This window comes from Rhinoraja longicauda, chromosome 13 (genome assembly GCF_053455715.1).
Source record: "Rhinoraja longicauda isolate Sanriku21f chromosome 13, sRhiLon1.1, whole genome shotgun sequence".
In the NCBI taxonomy this organism is placed as follows: Eukaryota; Metazoa; Chordata; class Chondrichthyes; order Rajiformes; family Arhynchobatidae; genus Rhinoraja; species Rhinoraja longicauda.
This window is the reverse complement of record NC_135965.1, coordinates 29,212,635-29,236,910: the sequence shown is the minus strand read 5'-3', so window position 1 is coordinate 29,236,910 and position 24,276 is coordinate 29,212,635. Positions and strand designations below refer to the sequence as shown.

Here is a 24,276-nt window from a genome sequence, read left to right as displayed (position 1 = left end):
ACCTCCCCATCTCTCCCCCCCCCCCCACTTTACTTTCCCTGTCTACCTCACTTTCTATTTTTATACCCATTTCGTGCTGCAGTTCCATTTAGAAGAATCCCTTCAACAGGCACTCCAACGTTTCTAGGTGACACCCAAATAGTAGCTTGAAGGTTAGAACATGAACAGCCAGTGGAACCCCATTCTCCCAATTCCCCACAAGGCGCTGACTCGCCAACAGGGAGTGAAGGAGCAGAGAAATCATTTTTTATTGATTAACTATTACTGCCTGTGCTGCACTGTCAAGAACTGATTGCCTCCCAATCTTTTCCTTCCTTTGTGATGTTCTTTAAAAGCTGCCTATCTGACTGCTATTGATCTTTTATCCTGCCTATCTGACTGCTATTGATCTTTTATCCTGCCTATTTGACTGCTTTTGAACCTTTAGCTCAGCCTCAGCCTCTGTTTCTTTTTTTGCTGCGCCTTTGATGTGACTTGGGACATTTTATAATGGTAGAAGAGTCGTACAACTACACACCATTACTGTTGATACTGGCTAAACCTCCATCAATCAGATCCTTTTCTTTGATTCAGCTTACCTTTTTGTCAGGTACTGGGGTGCATTGAAATTCTTTGTTCATAATAATCTCATGGTGTACGCAATTTTCATGGTAATACAAAGACAAATGTAAGATAGCAAAATGGTAAGTTAGGTTCAACCCAAGCACAGGAAGAATTATTTTGTTTTTGAGATACAGCATGGTTACAGGCCCTTTGGCCCAGCGAGTCCACTCCGACCAACAATTGCCCGTTCAATGGATCCATCCTACACTGGGGACCATGTAAAACATTTGGAGTATTGTGTGCAGTTCTGCCCACTGCATTAGAGGTAGGGTGTGGAGGTTTTGGAAAGGGTACAGATGAGGTTTACCAGGATATTAGAGTGTATTAGCTACAAGGACTGGCTGGACAAACTTGAATAATTTTCTCTGGAGTGTCGGACTCCCAGTCTGACCTTTCTGTCATGGGCCTCCTCCAGTGCCCACTGCAAATTGGGGGTACAGCACCTCATATTTCGCTTGGGCAACTTACAGTCCAGCGGTATGAACATTGACTTCTCTAACTTTAGATAGCTCCTCTGTCCCTCTCTTCCCCTCCCCCTTCCCAGTTCTCCCACTGTCTTCCTGTCTGCACCTATATCCTTTCTTTGTCCCGCCCCCTTGACATCAGTCTGAAGAAGGGTCTCGACCCGAAATGTCACCCATTCCTTCTCTCCAGAGATGCTGCCTGACCCGCTGAGTTACTCTAGCATTTTGTGATACCTTCGATTTGTACCGGCATCTGCAGTTATTTTCCTACAGTCCTGACTTTGAAGTACATCAAAATTCCTTCATCATTGGATCAAAATTCTGATCCCAACATCACTGTGGGAACTGAATTTACTAGGAGTTCAAGGTGGCTCACCACCACATTCTCAAGGTCAGTTGGGGATGCGTCATCAATCACTGCTGGCCTCGCCAGGGACAATTGCATGCTGTAAAAAGAGAGCACTTAACCATTGCGTGAGTAGTTGCAGGGTCGTGTATGTCCCATCAAGTGGTCATGGGAGATACCACTGCACTATGTCAGAATAGAGTTGCTAAATATTCAATATTTATTCTTCAATAAATATTCAATGTAAAATTTCTGCTGTGTGCACATTGAATATTGAATTTTTATTGCCTTACAGTAGCAACTATAATTCAAAAGTACTTCATTGGTTGTAAAGCTTTAAGGAACAAGTTAATGCTGTGTATGGCACATTATAATAAAATGCTTTTTCTTCTTCCTGTGTAGTAGTAGGGCCTCATTGCATTTCAACAGCGGTCAATCAAAATCAAAAGGCACCAATCAACCCACACTGTTGTTTTCATTTAATTATCTGTCTTAAGCCAACGGCCTTGGAACCGAAGTCCTTGCAATATTTCTGCTTACTGAAGCTGGAACGGGGACTTTTAATACAGACGGCTTAGTATCTTCAATTAAAGGGGCTACCATTAAACTAAAACACTTCCCTTTGGTCACAGTGGCCATAATGATTCCACACAGATTAGCTCCGTATTAGGCAGAATGGCATGCAGAGCTGAATTTGTTTTCAATGGACATTTTGGAGAAAAAAAATGTATCGAAAGATCAAAAATTGGGAAGTAAATTGGCAGTGGAGTTACACATTAATGGTTTCTGCTGTGACGTTCTAGGCTAATATAGATACCTGGTGAAGAAAATAAATTCCCTTATTCCCAAAGACCCCCACCAGACAAGCACACAGATCTTTAGATGATAGTAGAATTTTTAACAATTCCAATTTCTCCCTTTATTTATTTTTATATATATGATATTATTTTTAAAATCCTTAACAGTTTGATAACATATCTTCGGTAATTCACCTTTTGTATTTTAACATGGTCTAATCCTTTAAAAGGAAAATTGTCCTCTGCCATAAAATCTTGAATGCCACTTTAACAAGCTGTCAATGTGACATTGGTCTTGCTCTGATATCTCACTCATGGTTTCTCCATGTCGTGAGTTTGGACACGGATAGTTGACAAGCTGCTAAGATGGTATCACAGCAAGCTCAATCCTGCGCTAACTATCTGATTCCTTTGCAGAGGTACATGGAATAATAATCAGCAAACTTATACAAGTGCTGCAGTTAGTAGGACCACTGCTTGCAGATCCAGCAACTTTGAGTGCAATGCTGTCTTTCGGTGCTGTATGTGTGGAGTTGACATGTTCTGCCATGACGGCATGTGCTCCTTCCAGGTGCTCCCATTTCTTTCTGCATTCCAAAGATGTATTTGTTAGTTTAAATTTTAGAGATACAGCATGGAAACAGGCCCTTCGGCCCACTGAGTCCACGCCGACCAGCAATTCATGTACACTAGTTCCATCCGACAAATTTGGGACAATTTACAGAAACCAATTAACCAACAAACCTACATGTCTGTGGAATGTGGGAGGAAACTGGAACACTGAGAGAAAACCCATGCGGTCACAAGGAGAACATACAAACTCCGTACAGGATTGAACTCGGACCTCTGGAGTTGTAAGGCCACAACTCTACTGCTTGCACCACTATGCTGTCCAATTGTTGGGTAGATTGGCGACTGTAAATGATCCCTTTGTGTATTTGAGTAGCAGAAAAAATCAGAAGGAACTTATATCATATGATATCATATATATACAGCACGGAAACAGGCCTTTTCAGCCCACCAAGTCCGCACCGCCCAGCGATCCCCGCACATTAACACTATCCTACACACACTAGGGACAATTTTTTACATTTACCCAGTCAATTAACCTACATACCTGTACGTCTTTGGAGTGTGGGAGGAAACCGAAGATCTCGGAGAAAACCCACGCAGGTCACGGGGAGGACGTACAAACTCCTTACAGTGCAGCACCCGTAGTCAGGATCGAACCTGAGTCTCCGGCGCTGCATTCGCTGTAAAGCAGCAACTCTACCGCTGCGCTAACTTGATGGAGACTTGAGAGAGAACGAGGATGAAGGGGAAATGAGGAGAGAATAGTACATGGGTCTGATAACCTGTATCAAAGCGATAAAAAGTGAGCACCAAAGAAAACCAATTGGTCCTTTGTATCTGTGTTATTTTTAACAATTTAATCACAATCCCGATTTCTCGCTTGCTCCAGCATGTCCTTCCAATTTTCCTTTGTAAGGAGTTGTCCACCAAACTCTCCTTCGGTGAACTCTGTGATAAAGCATTGCATGTTCTAGTAAGCATCCAAGTGGGAATAAAGTCAGAAATTTTGATTCCATTCACCTATTCAGTAATTTTTAGCCTATGTCCACTAGTCCCAGAAAAAAAAAGAAAATTACTGTTACTCTTTCCATACTTTTCCCATATTTTTTGAAATGCTCAGTAAGATTTCCCCTGAATCTCCTGTTCCATATTAAAGCTGCAGTTATAGGAAATTAGGACCAGGTGTAGCTTGTTACACCATTCAAATAGATCATCGTTGATGTATATCAAATCCTGTTCCTGCCTGAATCTGTTTCCTTTAATTCCTTTTCTTGATAAAAATCTGTCAGTTTTAGCTTTACCAGCTTGCATGGTTTCCCGGCCTTGCCCTATTTCTTAGAGGAAGAAAAAGTTCTAGATTTCCAGAATCTCCTGTATAAAGATATGCCTCTTAGCAACCCCAGAATGATCTAGATCTGCATCTTTTTAAGGCATGTAGCTTTTATTCTGGTTGGCCGATAAAATATTTTAATAAACCTCAGTTACACACCACAGTCTCCCCTATCTGGGAGTACAAGCCTTGTCTATTTGGTACCCCCCAAATTTAACACTCCCAGTGACATTCTGGGGCTGATCAGCACTAAACTATTACCAAGACCAATCAATATATGACGAGAGAAGAATAAGATTGAGTGACAGAGGTAGAGAGAGATTCATAGACATACAGAGAGGAAATATGCCATTTGTCCACTGTCTGTACAGATCATTACCTCCCCATTTACACTATCCTGTATTAATCCCATTTTACAAAAGCATTCCCCTCCTCCCTCCTCCCTCCTCCCTCCTCCCTCCTCCCTCCTCCCTCCTCCCTCCTCCCTCCTCCCTCCTCCCTCACCACTCACTTACATATTAAGGACAATTTATATCTGCCATTAACCTCTCACAATGTACACTATTGGGATGTTGGGGGAAGCTGGAGCACGCCAGGGAATCCCACGTGATTGTGGGAGGATCATACAAACTCCACACAGGATTGAACTTGGCGACTGGTTTCGTGAGCCAGAGGCTTTTTAGCTGCTCCAAGGGTTAAAATAGTGCTTGGAAGAAACTTCTTCATTGAAACAATTGAGAGAATGTGGAACTTGAATGGACAATAGACAATAGGTGCAGGAGTAGGCCATTCAGCCCTTCGAGCCAGCACCGCCATTCAATGCGATCATGGCTGATCACTCTCAATCAGTACCCCGTTCCTGCCTTCTCCCCATACCCCCTCACTCCGCTATCCTTAAGAGCTCTATCCAGCTCTCTCTTGAAAGCATCCAACGAACTGGCCTCCACTGCCTTCTGAGGCAGAGAATTCCACACCTTCACCACCCTCTGACTGAAAAAGTTCTTCCTCATCTCCGTTCTAAATGGCCTACCCCTTATTCTTAAACTGTGGCCCCTTGTTCTGGACTCCCCCAACATTGGGAACATGTTATCTGCCTCTAATGTGTCCAATCCCCTAATTATCTTATATGTTTCAATAAGATCCCCCCTCATCCTTCTAAATTCCAGTGTATTCAAGCCCAATCGCTCCAGCCTTTCAACATACGACAGTCCCACCATTCCGGGAATTAACTTAGTGAACCTACGCTGCACGCCCTCCATAGCAAGAATATCCTTCCTCAAATTTGGAGACCAAAACTGCACACAGTACTCCAGGTGCGGTCTCACCAGGGCCCGGTACAACTGTAGAAGGACCTCTTTGCTCCTATACTCAACTCCTCTTGTTACGAAGGCCAACATTCCATTGGCTTTCTTCACTGCCTGCTGTACCTGCATGCTTCCTTTCATTGACTGATGCACTAGGACACCCAGATCTCGTTGAACTCCCCCTCCTCCTAACTTGACACCATTCAGATAATAATCTGCCTTTCTATTCTTACTTCCAAAGTGAATAACCTCACACTTATCTACATTAAACTGCATCTGCCATGTATCCGCCCACTCACACAACCTGTCCAAGTCACCCTGCAGCCTTATTGCATCTTCCTCACAATTCACACTACCCCCCAACTTAGTATCATCTGCAAATTTGCTAATGGTACTTTTAATCCCTTCGTCTAAGTCATTAATGTATATCGTAAATAGCTGGGGTCTCAGCACCGAACCTTGCGGTACCCCACTGGTCACTGCCTGCCATTCCGAAAGGGACCCATTTATCCCCACTCTTTGCTTTCTGTCTGTCAACCAATTTTCTATCCATGTCAGTACCCTACCCCCAATACCATGTGCCCTAATTTTGCCCACTAATCTCCTATGTGGGACCTTGTCGAAGGCTTTCTGAAAGTCGAGGTACACCACATCCACTGACTCTCCCTTGTCAATTTTCCTAGTTACATCCTCAAAAAATTCCAGTAGATTTGTCAAGCATGATTTCCCCTTCGTAAATCCATGCTGACTCGGAATGATCCCGTTACTGCTATCCAAATGCTCAGCAATTTCATCTTTTATAATTGACTCCAGCATCTTCCCCACCACTGATGTCAGACTAACTGGTCTATAATTACCCGTTTTCTCTCTCCCTCCTTTCTTAAAAAGTGGGATAACATTTGCTATCCTCCAATCCACAGGAACTGATCCTGAATCTATAGAACATTGAAAAATGATCTCCAATGCTTCCACTATTTCTAGAGCCACCTCCTTAAGTACTCTGGGATGCAGACCATCAGGCCCTGGGGATTTATCAGCCTTCAGTCCCATCAGTCTACCCAAAACCATTTCCTGCCTAATGTGGATTTCCTTCAGTTCCTCCATCACCCTAGGTTCTCCGGCCCCTAGAACATTTGGGAGATTGTGTGTATCTTCCTCAGTGAAGACAGATCCAAAGTAACGGTTTAACTCGTCTGCCATTTCTTTGTTCCCCATAATAAATTCCCCTGCTTCTGTCTTCAAGGGACCCACATTTGCCTTGACTATTTTTTTCCTCTTCACGTACCTAAAAAAACTTTTGCTATCCTCCTTTATATTATTGGCTAGTTTACCCTCGTACCTCATCTTTTCTCCCCGTATTGCCTTTTTAGTTAACTTTTGTTGCTCTTTAAAAGAGTCCCAATCCTCTGTCTTCCCACTCTTCTTTGCTATGTTATACTTCCTCTCCTTAATTTTTATGCTGTCCCTGACTTCCCTTGTCAGCCACAGGTGTCTCTTACTCCCCTTAGAGTCTTTCCACCTCTTTGGAATAAATTGATCCTGCAACCTCTGCATTATTCCCAGGAATATCTGCCATTGCTGTTCTACCGTCTTCCCTGCTAGGGCCTCCTTCCAGTCAATTTTGGCCAGCTCCTGCCTCATGCCTCTGTAATCCCCTTTGCTATACTGTAATACCGACACTTCCGATTTTCCCTTCTGCCTTTCCATTTGCAGAGTAAAACTTATCATGTTGTGATCACTGCCTCCTAATGGCTCTTTTACCTCTAGTCCCCTTATCAGATCAATGGAACTGCGAAACATTGTATAGTTGCATTTAAGGAGAGGCTAAATGCAGATGGGGGATAGAGAGGAGAATAGAGGGAAATGTTGGCAGTGTTGGCTGAGAGAGAAATGCTGGCATGGACTGGGCGGCATGGTGGCGCAGCGGTAGAGTTGTTGCCTGACAGCAAATGCAGCACCAGAGACCCAGGTTCGATCCCAACGATCTCGTCGTGACCCTGCGTGGGTTTTCTCCGAGAGATCTCCGAGATCTTCGGTTTCCTCCCACACTCCAAAGATGTACAGGTATATAGATTAATTGGCTTGGTAAATGTAAACATTGTCGCTAGAGTGTGTAGGTTTATGTGTATGTGTTAATATGCGGGGTCGCTGGTCGGCGCGGACACGGTGGTCTGAAGGGTCTGTTTCCATGCTGTATCTCTAAACTGGACCAGTGGAACCAAATTGGTGGCCATCTTATGTGGCAGTGCAGACAAGCTGACCACAGCTAAATGCAGCAGTCTAGTTGCCATACAGTTAACGGTGCAGCTTTAACATATCTTTTAATGTTTTGAGATGAAGGGAAACATTGTTTTTAGACCTATATTCAGTCATTTTTGTACCTGTCCCCAAAGTTTTAGAAATTTCTGTGAATTAAACTCTTAGAGAGTTGAGAATGGGACATAGACTGCCAAATAATGGGTAGATGCAGGTGAGGGGGTGTTAATGGGAAATGGGTGGACAAAGGCCAGAGAAGAAAAGAAGACAAAGGGGTATAAGATAATAAGAGAACTGGGTGAACAGAAAAGCCAGAGGGAGGCATATTGGTTGAAGGGGGTGATGTGGGCACAATAGTGGGAGAAATGGGTGTCATGAAAGGAGGGAATGTAAAGCAAAAGGGGGAGATATAGATGGAAGGGGACAGCGGGCAGAAAAAGAGGTGGAAGAGGGGTGGGATAGTAGGAGAGATGAGTGCAAATGGGTGGGGGGGGGGGGGGTGGGGTAGATAGAAGGGAGAGTTTTACTTATAATTGGAGTATTCAATGTTCATATTGTTAAGTTGACAACTGGTGTAACTGGTGTAAAGTTGCAGCTGGAATGTAGGGTGATTTACTCAGTACCTCTCTGCCAACAATGGGTGAATGCGTCAACTTATACAGATTGATATTATTCTTGTATTCCTCTTGCATCTGCAACATTTAGTCAGCCATAAATACTGACACTGAGGGAGGGCGGGCTTGATGATGAGGAACTGGTGGGAATGGGAACATTTATTATTTGCAATTTAAGGTCATGATTTTTTTGCATGTTCTCATTGTTGTAAACACCTAAACCTAAGGAAGAAAGTCTTGCATTAATGTAACACTTTTTCAAGAGAGCTTGACAATCAATGAAGTACTTCTGAAGTGCAATTGCTCATTGCAGTATTGCGAATAAGGCATTGTGCACGAGAAGATTAAACAAATAATTTTAACACCTCAGTAATTAGTAAATTCAACAATGCAGTACTCGCTCAGTCCTGCGATCAGTTGGCAGTTTGGATTTTGTGCTTATTTCAGCCCATTCTTTGGCACCTCACTTATTTATCATGTGAGGGTCAACAGAAAATTCAGTCATAGGATGGATCACAGCCCGGCCATTTCGCGCTTTTAATCCAACGTGCTTGCAGGATTCTGCAACTCCTTGAAATGTCCCACCTTCCCTGCTGCTGTTAAATATTCTCAGAGCAAATTCTTCCCACAACTTGGTATCCCATGCAGTTCCTAGATGGGATGTTTCCATTTTCACACATTGATTCATCTGTTGACATCCTGCTGTGAAGAAGAGCGTGCCCTTAACCAGCAAAAGTGCACGGTGGAGAATTTGCTATCCTGCTTTTCTTCCTCAATTTGTATTCCCTGATCTAGTATTCCCTTACATAGGCCCAGCTCTATTACAGCTCCTGCTGTCTTGCCGGGGGAATGTTGTTTAAAAAGCCAATAGCTTTTCCTGTTAATTCGATCCTTCACGGCGCAGTTGAGGCTTTCCCAGTTCCTGAACAGACTGGTTCTTTGTGCGGTTTCTGAATGTAAATGCTTCTATTGCCTCTAATCCTCTGCCCTTCATAGTCTGATCGTGAAGTTCATTTGGTGGGAGTTTGTGGGGGTGGGGTGGGTATATTGTATGCGCTGAAGCAAATCCACAGTGACATCTAACCCTTAAAGGCACAATGCAGAATGCAATTAGGACTGCAAAAATATTATTGGTTTGGTGTCCAGATCTAACATTTTTGACTGCAGTCTTCCTTGATAAATAAGATATAATTTAACCTTCCTAAAGTGATTTGCACACAGACCCACAGCAGCTTTAGTGAGTAAAGATACCACCTGTTATCATTCTTAGCCTTGAAGGCCAGATGGTCTTCAACTGGTTCAAAATGAATTTATACCCAGATAGAAGCAAATTAAGTCCCTTTCCTTGCTTTGAGCACCTGCTTCTGAGAAGTAATCGATGCAGGATTCCTGCTTCATTTTACCATGTCAGTGCTAGGGTAGGACTGGATTCTCCAATACTCTTGGGGGCAGATAGACTACTAGTAAGTAGTTTTCCCTCACTGCATGACTCCTGCAGTTGAAAAAGGAAAGCATGGAGGACTGAGGAGGCATAAAATTACATGCATCTGACCAATGTCTTTTAGGATTCAAGAACAGTTAGTTTCTGCAACATGATTTCTATGCACTTCGGGCAAGGAAGGCTCATTAAATTTGTTCATGGCACTAGGCTTTAGACATTTGTGATACAGCATGGAAACGGGCCCTTCGGCACACTGAGTCCAAGCCGACCAACGATCACCCCCATACACTAGTACTATCCTCACACTAGGGATAATTTACAATTGTTACCGACGCCAATTAACCTACAAACCCGCACGTCTTTGGAGTGTGGGAAGAAACCTGAGCATCTGGAGAAAGCCCACGCGGTCACAGGGACAATGTACAAACTCCGTACAGGCAGCTCCTGTTGTCAGGATCGAAGCTGGGTCTCTGGCGCTGTCAGGCAGCAACTTTACTGCTGCATCACTGTGCTGCCTATTAGTTAGATAACAGTTGGAATCTTGCTGTGACTCAGATACGCTTGCCTTTTGATATATTTGATTCTGGGTTCAAGTTCTCATCCAGAGACTTGAATAGGTTGATGATCCAATGCGTTGTTTCAGTTGACATGTTAAACCAGGAACCTGTCTGCCCCATTGGGTCCATGTTATAATTTCAAAGAAGATCGGGACATTTTCCCTGCTTTCCTGGCGGGTGTTTATTTCCTGACCAATATCAATGAAACAGTGCATCACACAGCAGTCTACATGACACCATCAAATTGGTTGCTACACTTTCTATGGCCATGTAGGCACTTCAAAAGCACCTCATAAACAGCAACAGGGCTAATGTGTGATATTCTGCATTCCAATTTGTATGAAAAAATAAAATAGTCACTAAAAATTTGAGACTGAACAAGTGGACCCAGAAGCCAAAGATTTATTTCCAGCTTCTTCATATATTTGACCTATTAACACAGGATATGGATATGAGTGATGGCCCACAAAAAAAAGAAATGCACCTGTTTTATTGACATGGGTGCATGGCTGCACCATGCATGGACCACACATGCAGAGGTCGGCTTTCATAATGCCTTTGGGGCCCACTGTGCATCTCTGACCCACTCCTGACCCTGGACCCCTCTCCCATGCTATTCTCCCACCCCATGAAGCCCTGACATCTCTCTTGGAACATGTGAAGGGATGCTCTTTGAGTCTGCAAGGCCTGTGTGGGATGTCCAGGGGCTTGGTACATTTGTGCCAGGAACAAAATGATCCTTGGCCCCCTGCAAAACAACTAGCTAATGTATCTTTCGAGGCAGTGTCCAACTTCTGGGCAAGAAATCTGTACCGCAAGTGTCCACGGAGACAAAAACCGTAACCTTGTTAAAAGGGAAATTGGATCTGAAGGGGAAGGATATAAAGAAAACCTCTGCTGAATGAATAAGAAATAGGATCAGGGCAAAAAAAGCTCCAGTTGAAGAACAAGGGTTGGCACGTGAAGCTTACAGCAGCATCTTGCGATTTGTTAAGCCTCATGTTAAACTGTGTGTACAGCAGTAGAATATTCCTGCCCTCAACTCGATGATATTTCAGCATTTGATTTTTACCTCGGATCTGGCTGTCTCAGGGCAGGTCACTCGGTTCACTTTAAGTATATGTGACAGATATTGCACCTTGGGCATGTCAACTGAACAATGCTTTCTAATCTCCAAGCTGGACAGCGGCCTCTCTGAGTTTTTGCTGCAATGATAAATGGTATAACTCATTCCAAATTTCAGGGATAAATAATATACTTTAGGTTTAGTTTAGAGATACAACACAGAACCAGGCTCTGGCTCACTGAATCCGCGCTGCCCAGCAATAACCCCATACACTCGTACTATCCTACACACCAACGACAATTTACAGTCTTTACCGAAGCCAATTAACCTACAAACCTGCATGTCTTTGGAGTGTGGGAGAAAATCCACGTGGTCACAGGGAGAATGTACAGACTCCGTACAGACAGCACGTGAAGGCAGGATCAAACCTGGATCCCTGGTGTTCTAAGGCAGCACTCTACCGCCTGCACCACCATGCTGCCCTGGTACTTGCTGTGTGCTAGAGTAATGCAGTGGGCCAGTCAGCATCTGTGGAGAAAGGAAGATAGGTGACATTTCGGGTCGAGACTCTTCTTCAGACTGATGTGGTAGAGCGGGGAAAGCTTGAATTGAGAGCAGGGAGGGTCAATGCCTGTCAAGTGATAGGTGGATACAGGTGAGGGGGGGGAGGGTTGATTGGCAGATGGGTGGACAAAGGGGAGGGGTGAAACGGAGACAAGGATGTAAGAGGAGTGAAATGTGAAGCCAGAGGGAGGGAACAGGGGGAATTGGGGAGGGAGAGTGTGGGAGAAATGGGTGCGCACCAGGGTTGGACAGAGGGAAGAAAGGGGTGGTGGTGTTCCTAAAATTGGAGAATTCATTGTTTGTGCTGGTAGGTTGTTGTTAGCTACTGAAGTGGAATGAGAGGTGCTGTTTCTCCAGTATATGTGTGGCCTCACACTGGCAATGAAGGAAGCCCAGGACAGAAAGGTCAGAATGGGAATGGGAGTTAAAATGGTTAGGAAATGGCAGATCTGGCAGGCCTTGGATTAAGCAGATGCTCTTATATGCCTCTACTTTCATGTTGGTGTTGGTGGTGGTGGTGGTGGTGGTGGTGGGGGGGGGTGTGGGGGGGGGGGGGGGGGTGGGGGGGGTGGGGGGGTGGTGGGGGGCTTCTTCATGGCTACCCATGATGATGTCTCGCACTACCTCCCCCGCTCACCCTCACCATCACCAGTCAGATGGACTTACTCTGCACAATCTGCCAGCCTGACCCTACCTGAAAGCCCCACTTATCCGAGGGCTCTGCATCGAACCTCCCCACTCCGCAATCTCCTTTGAGCTCCAACCTTGCATAAGGATTTCCAATGGCTTTTCAATCTATCAGGAAGAAAAACAGAGCAAGTAAATACCAATGAAGAACTGTGATTTTCTGGCATTTCCTATTCCCTTTGTTGCTGACACAAACTCACGAAGCATCTCCCCATTCACATCAGCATCTCAACTTCCTCCAGAAATAGTTCTTCAGTTGAAATAGAGGACTTGATTCTGGATATCACTCTTTAGGATGCATGTCAAAGTGGTTGCAGAAGAAAATTACCAGGGGTTTCCGTTATTGGAAGGGATTGGAGAAACTAGGAGCGACAAAGAAACTGCTGACATTGAAAATCTGAAATAAAAACAGAAAATAGTGGGAAACCTCAGCAGGTCAGGCATCACCTGTGAAAAGAGAAACGGTTCCTGTTTTAGGTCTGGATCCTTGATCAGATTTGAGAAAAGAGAAACAAGTTGGTCTTGGTTGGGAGGATGAACGGAATTTCTTCAACAGAGTGAAATATTTCAATTGTAGAGTCTGGCCGACACCAGAGCAACACATGCAGGACTTGACCTTGCAGCTTTCTGACTGGGAAGCAATAATGCAAAGCTTGACATTACATGATTGGTGAGTGTTCCCGCCTGAAGAAGGGTCTCTACCCAAAGCATCACTTATTCCTTTTCTCTGGAGATGCTGTCTGACCCGCTGAGTTCCTCCAGGTTTTTGTATCTATGTTCCCTTCACTAAGTTGCACATTATTAAAGTTTGCGTGAGGAAATAAATAAAATTATTTAAGCATTCTTTCTCCCTCCCTCCCTCCCTCCCTCCCTCCCTCCCTCCCTCCCTCCCTCCCTCCCTCCCTCCCTCCCTCCCTCCCTCCCTCCCTCCCTCCCTCCCTCCCTCCCTCCCTCCCTCCCTCCCTCCCTCCCTCCCTCCCTCCCTCCCTCCCTCCCTCCCTCCCTCCCTCCCTCCCTCCCTCCCTCCCTCCCTCCCCCCCTCCTCCCCCTCCTCCCCCCCTCCCCCCTCCTCCCCCCCCTCCCCCTCTCTCCCTGCTGAGTTTTAGCAGCATTTTCTGTTTTGATTGGAGAATCTCGAGTTGTTTTCACATCAAGTAGATTAAGAGAGTTGATGGAAAGTCATGGGTAGATTAAATGAAAAGAATGATTACCAGTGGTGAAAGAGTTGGCAATCAGTGTACATAGTTTTAGTTGAATTAACAAATTAATTGGAGCTGGTTGTGATTTTTATGCATTGCCTGGAAGGATAGTGGAAGTTTTATGAGGCGAATAATTAAGAGGAGGAGAGTACAACAGTTGGTGATTCTCTAGTGTCTGCAAGTGCTTATGATCAAAGACCCTTGTTACGTTAACTGTGTTTTACTCTTTAGTGCAATGGTGCGACTATGAGTGGATATTATTCATGCTGCCAGAGTCCATTGGAGCCCAGATTGTTCTGGACCACTGTTGGAGACCAGAGATCCCTCCACTTTCGTTCTCTGCAATCAAAGACAGAATGAGTAAAGGTGGAAGAAAAGTTCAGTTGGGGGACCGCACACAATAAAGAAGATAAAGTGGCAGTCAGTAGAAATGAAGGAGGGAGGAGTAAGAGCTGAATATGCATAGAAGAGTTATAGAGCATTTTGGCAATAAATTAGAGGATTGTAAATTGGATGATTTAACCTTGCGTGCAATCGTATAAACTTTGGCAATGGTGTTTGAAAATCAACCAAACCTTAACAGTTCTTCAGCCTGAGAGAATCTGGCATTTACCCAAACAGGCACAGGGAGTTTAATTGTGAGTGTCCAATTACCTGCCGTGAATGTCAAATCCATCCAGGTCTGCTTTGGCACTTTCTATGGAAGTCTGTGGAGATCACAACTTAACTGCTTCCTATAAATCTTGTGTTAAATTGCTCTGCCAACTTGAGAAATTGCCAAGTACATTGGCAGTCCTTTTCAAAAGTTTCTTATGCTGTTGTTGCTCTGATTGTTAGAGGCCACTGGTTTTCCAAACACGGGGTGGGTACCTTCAAATCGATGCCTTCTTCCAATAATGCACATTTGAGGGCAATGGCTGCACAAGGAGATAATTATTCAGAAGAACAACAAATTCCAGGTATTGCTTATCACATCTATAATTGTGCAGTGGTAGAAACAACAGTATGACTCGTAAATACATAAAAATATTTCAACACTTCTTTTTCCACTTGAATACATCCTGGTCAATCTTTCTTCTGCACTTCCCTTCAGTCATTTTCAGTAATTGAATATAAAAAGGATGTGTTTGAAGGCCTTTAGCACGTGAGGAATTACATCCAGTAAAAGTTGGTGGAGAGAATGATTATTATTAGTTTTGAAAAGTAAAATCTCAAAGGCTTATGTGCCTTTGAGCAATAAAAAATTTCTGAGATGCATCAATAGAACCGATAAATGAAATTTGACATCAACTTACATATGAGATATTAGGGTTGATGAACGAAAGAATATGTGTTGAGATTGCATGTTCCCTTTGATTCTGTGTGAGGTATCTCTCGTATACTCCGTTTTCTTCTCACATCCCATAGATGTGCAGTGTGGTATGTTAGTTGGCCATCGTAAATTGTCCCTGGTATGAAGATAAGCAGCAGGATCTAGGGGGAGTTGAGGGGAATGTGGGAAGAATGCGGGTGGCACTCTAGCGCAGCTGTAGAGCTGCTGCCTTACAGTGCCTGCAGTGCCTGAGATCCTGGTTCGATCCCGGCTACAGGTGTCTGCACGGAGTTTGTACGTTCTCCCCGTGACCGCGTGGGTTTTCTCCGAGATCTTCTGTTTCCTTCCACACTCCAAAGACGTGCAGGTTTGTAGGTTAGTAAAGTGTAAAAGTCTAAAAATTGTCCCTAGTGTGTGTAGGGTAGTGTTGATGTGCGGGGATCGTTGGTCGGTATGGACATAGCCGAAGGGCCTGTTTCCGTGCTGTATCTCTAAACTAAATTAAAAAATAGGATTGGTGTGTAAATTGGTGTGTAAATAGCTTGATTGGTGCAGATTAGGTGGGTTGAAGGCCATGTTTCTGTGGTCTCTCTGACTCTAATGGTTAGAAGTACATTTAAAGCTATGTATTGAAGAAGGTGATGAATGGTAGAAATCTGGAAAGTATTCCAGAATTTAGGATGGTTGCATCTGCCAAATGTTGAGGAAAGGAAAGCATCAATACACAAGGGGCAAGAATTGGAAGTCTCGTGAACCGTAAAGCACTGGTTATTATATGCAATCGTCACATGACAGGAAGGATGTGGTTGTATTGGAGAGAATGCAAAGTACACACGAGATGTTGCCTTGATTGGAGGATTTTAGATATAGAGAGAAAGTGGATAGGTTAGACTTGTTTTCTCTGGAGTGAAGTAGATTGAACCGTGACCTGATAAATGTATATTAAACGTTGAGGGGTATAGAGAGGGTAGATAGTCAGAATCGTTTTCCAATGGTAGGAAGATAATTGGACGTATGCACAAACTGATGGCCAGGAGTTTTAAAGAGGATTTGAGGGGAAAGTTTTTTTTTACACAGCTATTGATATCTTGAACTCGCTGGCAGAGGAGGTGTTGGAGTCATATATCATCACTAGGTTTAACAGACATGTAGACAGGCACTAAAATCGGCATGGTATTAAGAAAATAACTCAACAATTCATAAGAAGCAAGATTTGGATTTCCTAAGAATCACAAAGGACAGGTTAAACTGCACTTAGGAAATTGTGTGTAATTCTGATCGCCACAGTAAAGGAGGGAACTGGGCAAATGGGATTAGTGTTGAAGGGCAAAAATGTCGGCATGGATATGGTTGGCCGAAGGGTCTGTTTCTGTGCTATATAATTCAATGATTCCATCTCAAAGGGTCGCAGGATTGGCAGTGTGCAGAATCGAGACAGGCAAATACATCGTTTTACAGCAAAAAATATTAAAAAACATTAAACATTAACATCCTGTAGGTCAATGAATAGATCTGTGAGGATGAATGGGTCTTGGTGAGAACCAGGATATGGAGGGTAAAATATTGGGTTAGATCCAGTTTATGTGGGATAGATGATGAAAGTTTGGGAAATCTCACTAGCAGCATGATGGATCCTGTTTTCCTGGTTGGCATGTATTGGATTGGCTGGCAATTCCTGAAGTCCGTTGAACAGTTGTCCTTCAATTAACCCATGCAGTATCATGGGTTCCCTGGCCAACTGGTTGTCTACCCAGAATAGAATCATACAGTGTGGAAGCAGGCACTTTGGTCCAACTTGCCCATGCCAACCAACGTGCCCCATCTACACTAGTCCCACCTTTGGGCATTTGACCCATATCTTTCCAAACGTATCCTGTACATTTAGGGTGGCACAGTGGCAGAACTGCTCCCTTACAGCGCCAGAGACCCGGATTCGATCCTGACTACTGGTGCTGTCCGTATAGAATTTGTAAGTTCTCCCTGTGACCGCATGTGTTCCCTCTGGGTGCTCCGGTTTCCTCCTACATTCCTTAGGCATGCAGGTTGAAGGTTAATTGGCTTCTGCAAATTGTCCCTAGTGTGTAGGGTATAACTAGTGCATTGGCGATCACTGGTCAGTGCAGTCTAGCTGACTGGGCCTATTTCCATGCAAAGGGCCTGTTTCCGTAAACTAAAAACTAAACTAAGGCTGCCCAAATGTTGTAATAGTACCTGCTTTAACTACCTCCTCTGCAGCTTGTTCAATATACCCACCACACTTTGTGTAAAAATAAGTAAATCTTTCCGCCTTCACCTTAAACCTATGTCCTCTGGTTCTTGATTCAATACCAGCATTTTACCCTATCTCTTCCCCTCACGATCATGTACACCTCTATAAGATCATCCCTCACCCTCCTGTGCTCCAAGGAATAAAGTCCTAGCCTGCTCAATATTCCCTTTAGGTTAGGCCCTTGAATCCTGGCAACTCTGGACAAAATCAGTAGTTTCCTTTTCCACAGATGCTGCCTGACCTGTTGAGTGTTTCCATCGTTTTCTCTTCTTGTAGAATCACCAGATGGCCTGCTGAATTCCTTTATAATAATCAAATTGAAATTAATGGAGAGAATTGAATTCTCCATTTGGCACATCTCCTGATACCTCTACTTAACCCAAAACGAGAAATTTCCAGTTGGATTCTGACCTAAATCCATAGGCTTTAATTTTAAGATGGTATGAATCAGTCCTTGGTGTTCAAACTGGATTCATGTTACATGGTTAGGTAGAATGTGAATTTTCTTTTTTGTTGTTATAATTTAAAATTAAAAATCAATGTTCTTAGTGGGATTTATCTTGTTGGATACATATCAATTTGTGTTTTCACCATAGCACAGGATATTGGGTGTGGGAGCAGGTAATTTATCAATAATAATATACATTCATTTGTTGAAGTAAAACATAACGCGCATTAATCAATAAATCAAACTTGTTTTGATTCACTGACTATTTTGCAGAAATATTGCATTTGTAAGAAAAAGAATTGAAAGATGCAAAAAAAATTCAGGTCCTTTTTCCCCACAGTGACTAGCATGTAAAAGTGAATTAATTCTGATTACTAAGATTAAAGGTGCTTTATTATTGATCTGTAAAGGTGATGAAGCCAACATTAAGTGATGTTTACCAGTTAAAGATCAAATCGTACTTTGCATTACACTGTGAAGGCATTGTACTACACTTCCAAAATCCAGCACCATTGACTTTGCTGGAAATAAATCTGGGGTTGGTTGCAGCAGCAGATGCCACTTCATTGCGTTTCACCCGTGTGTCTGAGGGTGAAGATAAGACAATCACATGAAATAGTCTCTATTCATCCTATCAAATCCCTTAAAACTCGAAACACTTTGATCAGATCATCCTTCAACCTTTAGTTCTTCAGGGAACACAAGCCTGGTTTATGCAGCCTCTCTTTGTAATTTAACTCTTTAATTCCCAGACCACTTTGGCAAATATGTGCTGCTGATACTTCCTGATGCATAGCTTCCAAACCAAGCAGCGTTCTACTCATCAGTCAGACCACATCTCTATACAATTGAACCATAATTTCCAACCTTTGTAATCGTTAGAATACAACACTATTCTGTTAATCTTTATGATTGTTTTTCCTATCTGCAGAGTGCTGGAGTAATTCAGCAGGTCAGGCAGCATCTCTGCAGAACAAGCTGGAAGAACATGCCTAGTGATGCTGTTTGACCAGCTGAGTTACTCCAGCACTTTGTGTCTTTTTTTGTAAATCAGCATTTGCAATTCCTTGTGTCTATCAACTTGTGTCTATTATATTTCATTTTGGTGATTTGGAAAATGATCTCCTGTGTGAATATTAGGTAAGGATTCAATAATGGTCCCCTCATGAGTGAATGGCCTCCAAAAACTCAACCCAAATTGATGACCATCTCTTTGCGCCCACAGAAGCTGCTCAAATCACTGAGTTCTTCAGCAGTTTGTTTTTGGCACTTTATCAAATGCCTTAATAAAATCCATGTCGACAACATCCTACCTACCGGCCTACCGTCATCGATCACCTCTGGCACCTCCTCAATAAAAGTCGATCAATTTAGTAAAATACGACCTGCCATGTACAAAGCCACGCTGACTGTTCCTAAATAACACATTCTCTTCCAAATGGGAGTAAATTCTATCCTGAAGAGTCCTCACCAGTAGCTTCCCTACCACTGACCTAAGGCTCATCGGCCTATAATTCCTTGGATTCTCTCTACTTCCCTTCTTAAATGAAGGAACAACATGAGTTGCTCTCCGGTCCTCCAGGATCTTGCCTATGGCTAGAGAAGATCTTTGTCAAGGCTCCCGCAATCTCCTTCCTCACCTCTCTCAATAACATGGGTAGATCAAATCAGATCCTGGGGATTTATTCCCCTAATGCTCTTCAAAAGCCACACCTCTTCCTTCTTAATCTCAGAATGCTCTTGCATGTTAGTAATCGCCACACTAATCTCCCTGGTTGCCCTCTTGTTTTTAATATAGGTAAATGCACAGTCTTTTAACCAGAGCAGGGGAATTAAGAACCAGGGGACGTAGGTTTAAGATGTGAGGGGAAAGGTTTAATTGGAACCGGAGAGGCAAGTTTTTCACACAGAAGTTTGTTGGGGATATGCAACAAGCTGCCAGGTGAGGTGTTTGAGGCTGGTACTATAACAACATGTAAAAGACATTTGGACAGGTACATGGATAGGAAATGTTTAGAGAGATATGGGCCGAATATGGGTAGGTGGGACAAGTGTGGATGGGGCATCTTCTCTCACCAACAAGGGCAAGTTGGGCCGAAAGGACTGTTTCCGTGCTGCGTGACTCGATGACTCTTTCGGATTATATTAATCTGTCACACCAAAGCCATATTGTGATCTATTTTGGCCCTTTTAACTACCAGCGTGAGTTATTTTCTCCTTTCTTTTTATTTCTTAAAGGCCCTATCTGATTCCAGCCTCTTAAACATTGCATGTGTATTTTTTTTGACATTTTTACTAAATTTACAATTACTTGGGTCATCTAAGCTTCCCTGACTTTGAAATCCTTATACATCCTCCTTACTGGAATGCCAGTTCTGAATTTGGATCAAATGCTGACCAGCTCCTTGTTTTGCCTCACACAAATAAAACATCTCACTCTGTTGTGCCTCCTTTGGATCACAATATAGTCACCCCTCATTCTAAACTCAAAAGCACACAGACCCATAGCTGTACAGACTCTCTTGATGGGATTTCTGACCTGCTAGTGCAGAGTTTCCCTGTACAATGGCCACTAGTGGGTGTATTCCATTTACTCTCTCAATAAGAGTTAAATGACTTCTATATTTGCTCATAAACATCTACTGCAATTACTGCCCAGGAAAATTAATCATCCAGCACCCAGTCACATTCTACTTATCAACATACAGAATAAGTTTTACGTGCATATAGCATGTGAATATAAGTATTATAGTGAAATCCCAAAGGAACTTTGGTTTCCTTGGCGTGAATACCACAATCAATCGGTCCTGGACCAACCACATTGAAGCCACGGCTAAGAAAGCCCACCAATGCTTCTACTTTTTCAGAGGATTATGGAATTTGGCATGTCTCCAATGACTTTTAGCAACTTCCACAGATGCATCATAGAAAGTGTACTGTCGGGACGCATCACAGCTTGGTTTAGCAACAGCTTTGCCCAAGACCACAAGAAATTGCAAAGTTGTGGATGTGGCCCAGTCCATCACATAAACCAGCACACTGCACTACCCCCCCCCTCCATTCCCCCCCCCAACCCTCTAAACCCCAACCTCCCCAGGCCAATTGGCTCCATCTAGATTTCGCGCCACCTTAGGAAAGCAGCCAACATAATAAAAAAACATTTTCACCCAAGTCATTCCTTCTTTTCCTCTCTTCCATCAATCAGGCAGATGATACAAAAGCTTGAAAGTACATAGCACTAAATTCAGGAACAGTTTCTTCCCTGCTGTCATCAGGCTCCTGAATGGATGTAACATAAATTAAGGTTGCAATCCCAAACTCCCAACCTACCTCATTGTGGCCCTTACACTTTTATCTTACCTTTATTTTCTCTTTAACTGCTATAACACAATATTCAGCACTCTGGTATTTTCCCCTTTGTACTATCTGCTGTACTTGTGCATGGTTTGATAGAATTCATATACAGACACTCCCTGATTTATGTAAGGGTTACATCCTGCAGACCCTTGCATCAGTCAGATGTTATGGAAGTTGGATACAGAAATGATACTGCGCAGTGTAAGTTTACTCTTCGACGCGGAGACCCCGTGGGCGTTAGTGGGCTTAAAGAATTCCTGATGTAAGTGCGAGTGTATGTAAGTCACCTATTATGGAAGTTATGAGTGCCTGTAAAGCATGATTTGAATGGATAACATATGAACAACATTTTTTCGCTGTATCTCAGTACACACAACAAAGATAAACCTATACCGCAATGCCTAGTGTTTCTCTATTTTTTAAATTACCACGAGCCAGAGCAAGATTCTCAACCCTCTATACGAGACTTTGGAAACGTGTATGAGAAGTACTTTTCTGTCAGAGCTGATCTTCCCCGTGTGTCTCACCTATTGATTGACCTTCCTTCTTGTTACAGATGAGGATTTACAGATCTGTATGCACAATGAGCCAACCTGCTGCACGAAGAGAATGGAAGAGAGGTATCAAGTCGTGGTGCGGAGAGAGCTCTTACAGAGCATCCAGTTCCTGAGCTTCGAACTGAAATACAGAATTGAAAAGAATGGCGTGGCTTTTCAAGGTAGGAATACTGCAGCTGACTAACAGCAGGAGGAGAACCAGTACAAAGTGACTAATCTTCCTGGCCATGCATTGGGTTCTCTGCTTAAATACTTGTAAAGCAGCTTGGGGGATTTGTGGTCGAGGTTTGATTTACCCAGGTCGGTGCAGAAGTGCATCCTCCTGAGCTCCTGCCTTGCGCAAGAAATGTTTTTAAGATGTGGATGGATCTAATTTCTGACCAATTTGTCCCTGGCTGTGTTCAGGTTACTCCTTCTCCACATGGAGTTTAGTGTTCACCTGGTTTTACTTGCCTTGCTCACAGACCACTTTCTGGAGCAATGCAGCACGGAAATAGGCCAACTTTGGTCATGTCGACTATTAAGGTCCCATTTGCATTAATCTTATCTTTGTAAAGTAGTGTAGAATTGCCAAAAAATCTAGGATTTAGAGCATTAGAGCGTTAATCTGGGATTTAGGCAGTTATGGGCACAGAGGTAGAGCTGCTGCCTCATAGTGCCAGAGACCCAGATTCAATCCTGGCCTCGGGTGCTGTCTGTGCGGAGTTGTTCGTTCTCTCTGGTTTTCACTGGGTGCTCCAGTTAACTCCCACATTCCAAAGACGTGCAGATTTGTAGGTTAATTGGCCTCTGTATAAATTGCCCCTAGTGTGTAGGACATACAACTGTTGTATGGGTGATCAGTGGCTGGCGGGAACTCGACTGAATAGACACAAAATGCTTGAGTAACTGCCAATCTGAAGAAGGGTCTCGACCCGAAACGTCACCTATTCCTTCTCTCCAGAGATGCTGCCTGTCCCACTGAGTGACTCCAGCATTTTGTGTATATTGTCAAGGTAATGTCTGAAATTTATATATATTTTTTCTCTTTCATGACATTCCTCTTCAATATTTTCCTCCTCATTTGTAAGGGATGGAGATAAAATCAGAGCAGTTGGCGAGCTGGAGGTGGGAAAGGCACTTTAACATCCAAAATGGCGGCGCTGCCATAGCAGCTGCGGCTTACCTGCGGTCCATTTGTCTTTGTGTTTTTGTTGTTTTTTTGTCTTAATTGTAGTTGTGATGTCGTGTTTTTGTGTTTGTGTACTATGTGTGTATGTGGGGGGGAGGGGGGAACTGTAAAATTGTAAATAGGTGTCCCTTCCGAACGGAGACCCGGCCTTTGTTTTCTGGGTGGTGTCTCCGTTCCTGCTGCGGCCTACCATCGGCCCAACTCCTGGAGCTGGCGCCTTCCAGGGCTCCGGTTCGCAGAGCCCGCGGATCGGACTTACCATCAGCGGAGCCGGCCGTCCTCGGAGGCTGCGGGAGTGGCTGCGACTCGCCTTAGGCCCGGGCCGCGTGGATGCCGACATCGGGAGCTCCGGCAGCGGCAGCGGGTTCGCCCGCCCAGGATCGTGGGGCTTGGGTCGCGGACATTTCACCGTCCGGCGTGGCCTAAGATATGCCGCGGGATATTTCTCTGCTGGGCGGGGGCTTCAATGTCGGGAGCCACGACCGCCCCGACATGCAGCAACAGCGGCAGCAGCAGCGTGTTCGTCCGCCTCGGATCGGACTTATCATCAGCGGAGCCGGCCGTCTTCGGAGGCTGCGGGAGCGGCTGGGACTCGCCTTGGGCTCGGGCCGCTGCGGACCGTCCGGCGCGGCCTGCAACCACAACAACCTGTCTGCGGGAGAGGACAGCAGGAGATGGGAAATACATTGTGGCCTTCCATCACAGTGAGGAGAGGACTGGAGGAGACTTACTGTGATGGATGTTTCTTTGATGGATGTTTATTTTTTTGTGTGTTTTTGGGGTTGTGTAATTTTAATGCCTATTTAATGCTTTTATTGTTGGACTGTGGGTTACTGAATTTCGTCCAATATTGGATGACAAATAAAGCTATCTTGAATCTTGAATCTTGAATCTTTAACGCAATGCTCTGCTGGATTAGTGCGAGGCTCTGCCAGCAGCTGATCACCATCGTGCACAAAGTCTGAGTCTCACTGACAGTCTGAAGTAGGGTCTCGACCCGAAACATCACCTATTTCTTCTCTCTAGAGATGCCGCCTGTGCCGTTGAGTTACTACAGCATTTTGTGTCTATCTTTGGTGTAAACAGGCATCTGCAGTTTCTTCTGACACACTACCTTGACAATATTGTAGAGATTTGTAAAATTAATGGTTTGCGTATGTTAAGTGTAATTTGGAAGGCGTTAATGTCTCCTACCAAAATCTATTTTTCCGTTCATTGTTTTGAACTCTGAATCGTTACGGACAGGGGTGAATGACTTTTAGTGGACTGCTTTACCTGTTTTCTGGTTTAGTTTGTTTAGTTTAGTTTAGAGATACAGCGTGGAAATAGGTCCTTCGGCCCACCAAGTCTGCACCGACAAG

The 24,276-nt window shown here is 43.9% G+C and overlaps 1 protein-coding gene across 2 annotated transcripts in view; it reads left to right on the top strand.

Annotated features, from left to right (window-relative positions):
* Positions 1-24,276, top strand: part of LOC144599597 (glypican-5-like) — a 450,059-nt gene that overhangs the window by 25,731 nt on the left and 400,052 nt on the right. For both annotated transcript variants that reach the window (XM_078410665.1, XM_078410666.1), the window contains exon 2: positions 21,744-21,905. In XM_078410665.1, coding sequence (XP_078266791.1) covers positions 21,744-21,905 — 162 coding nt within the window. The remainder of the gene's footprint in view (positions 1-21,743; positions 21,906-24,276) is intronic.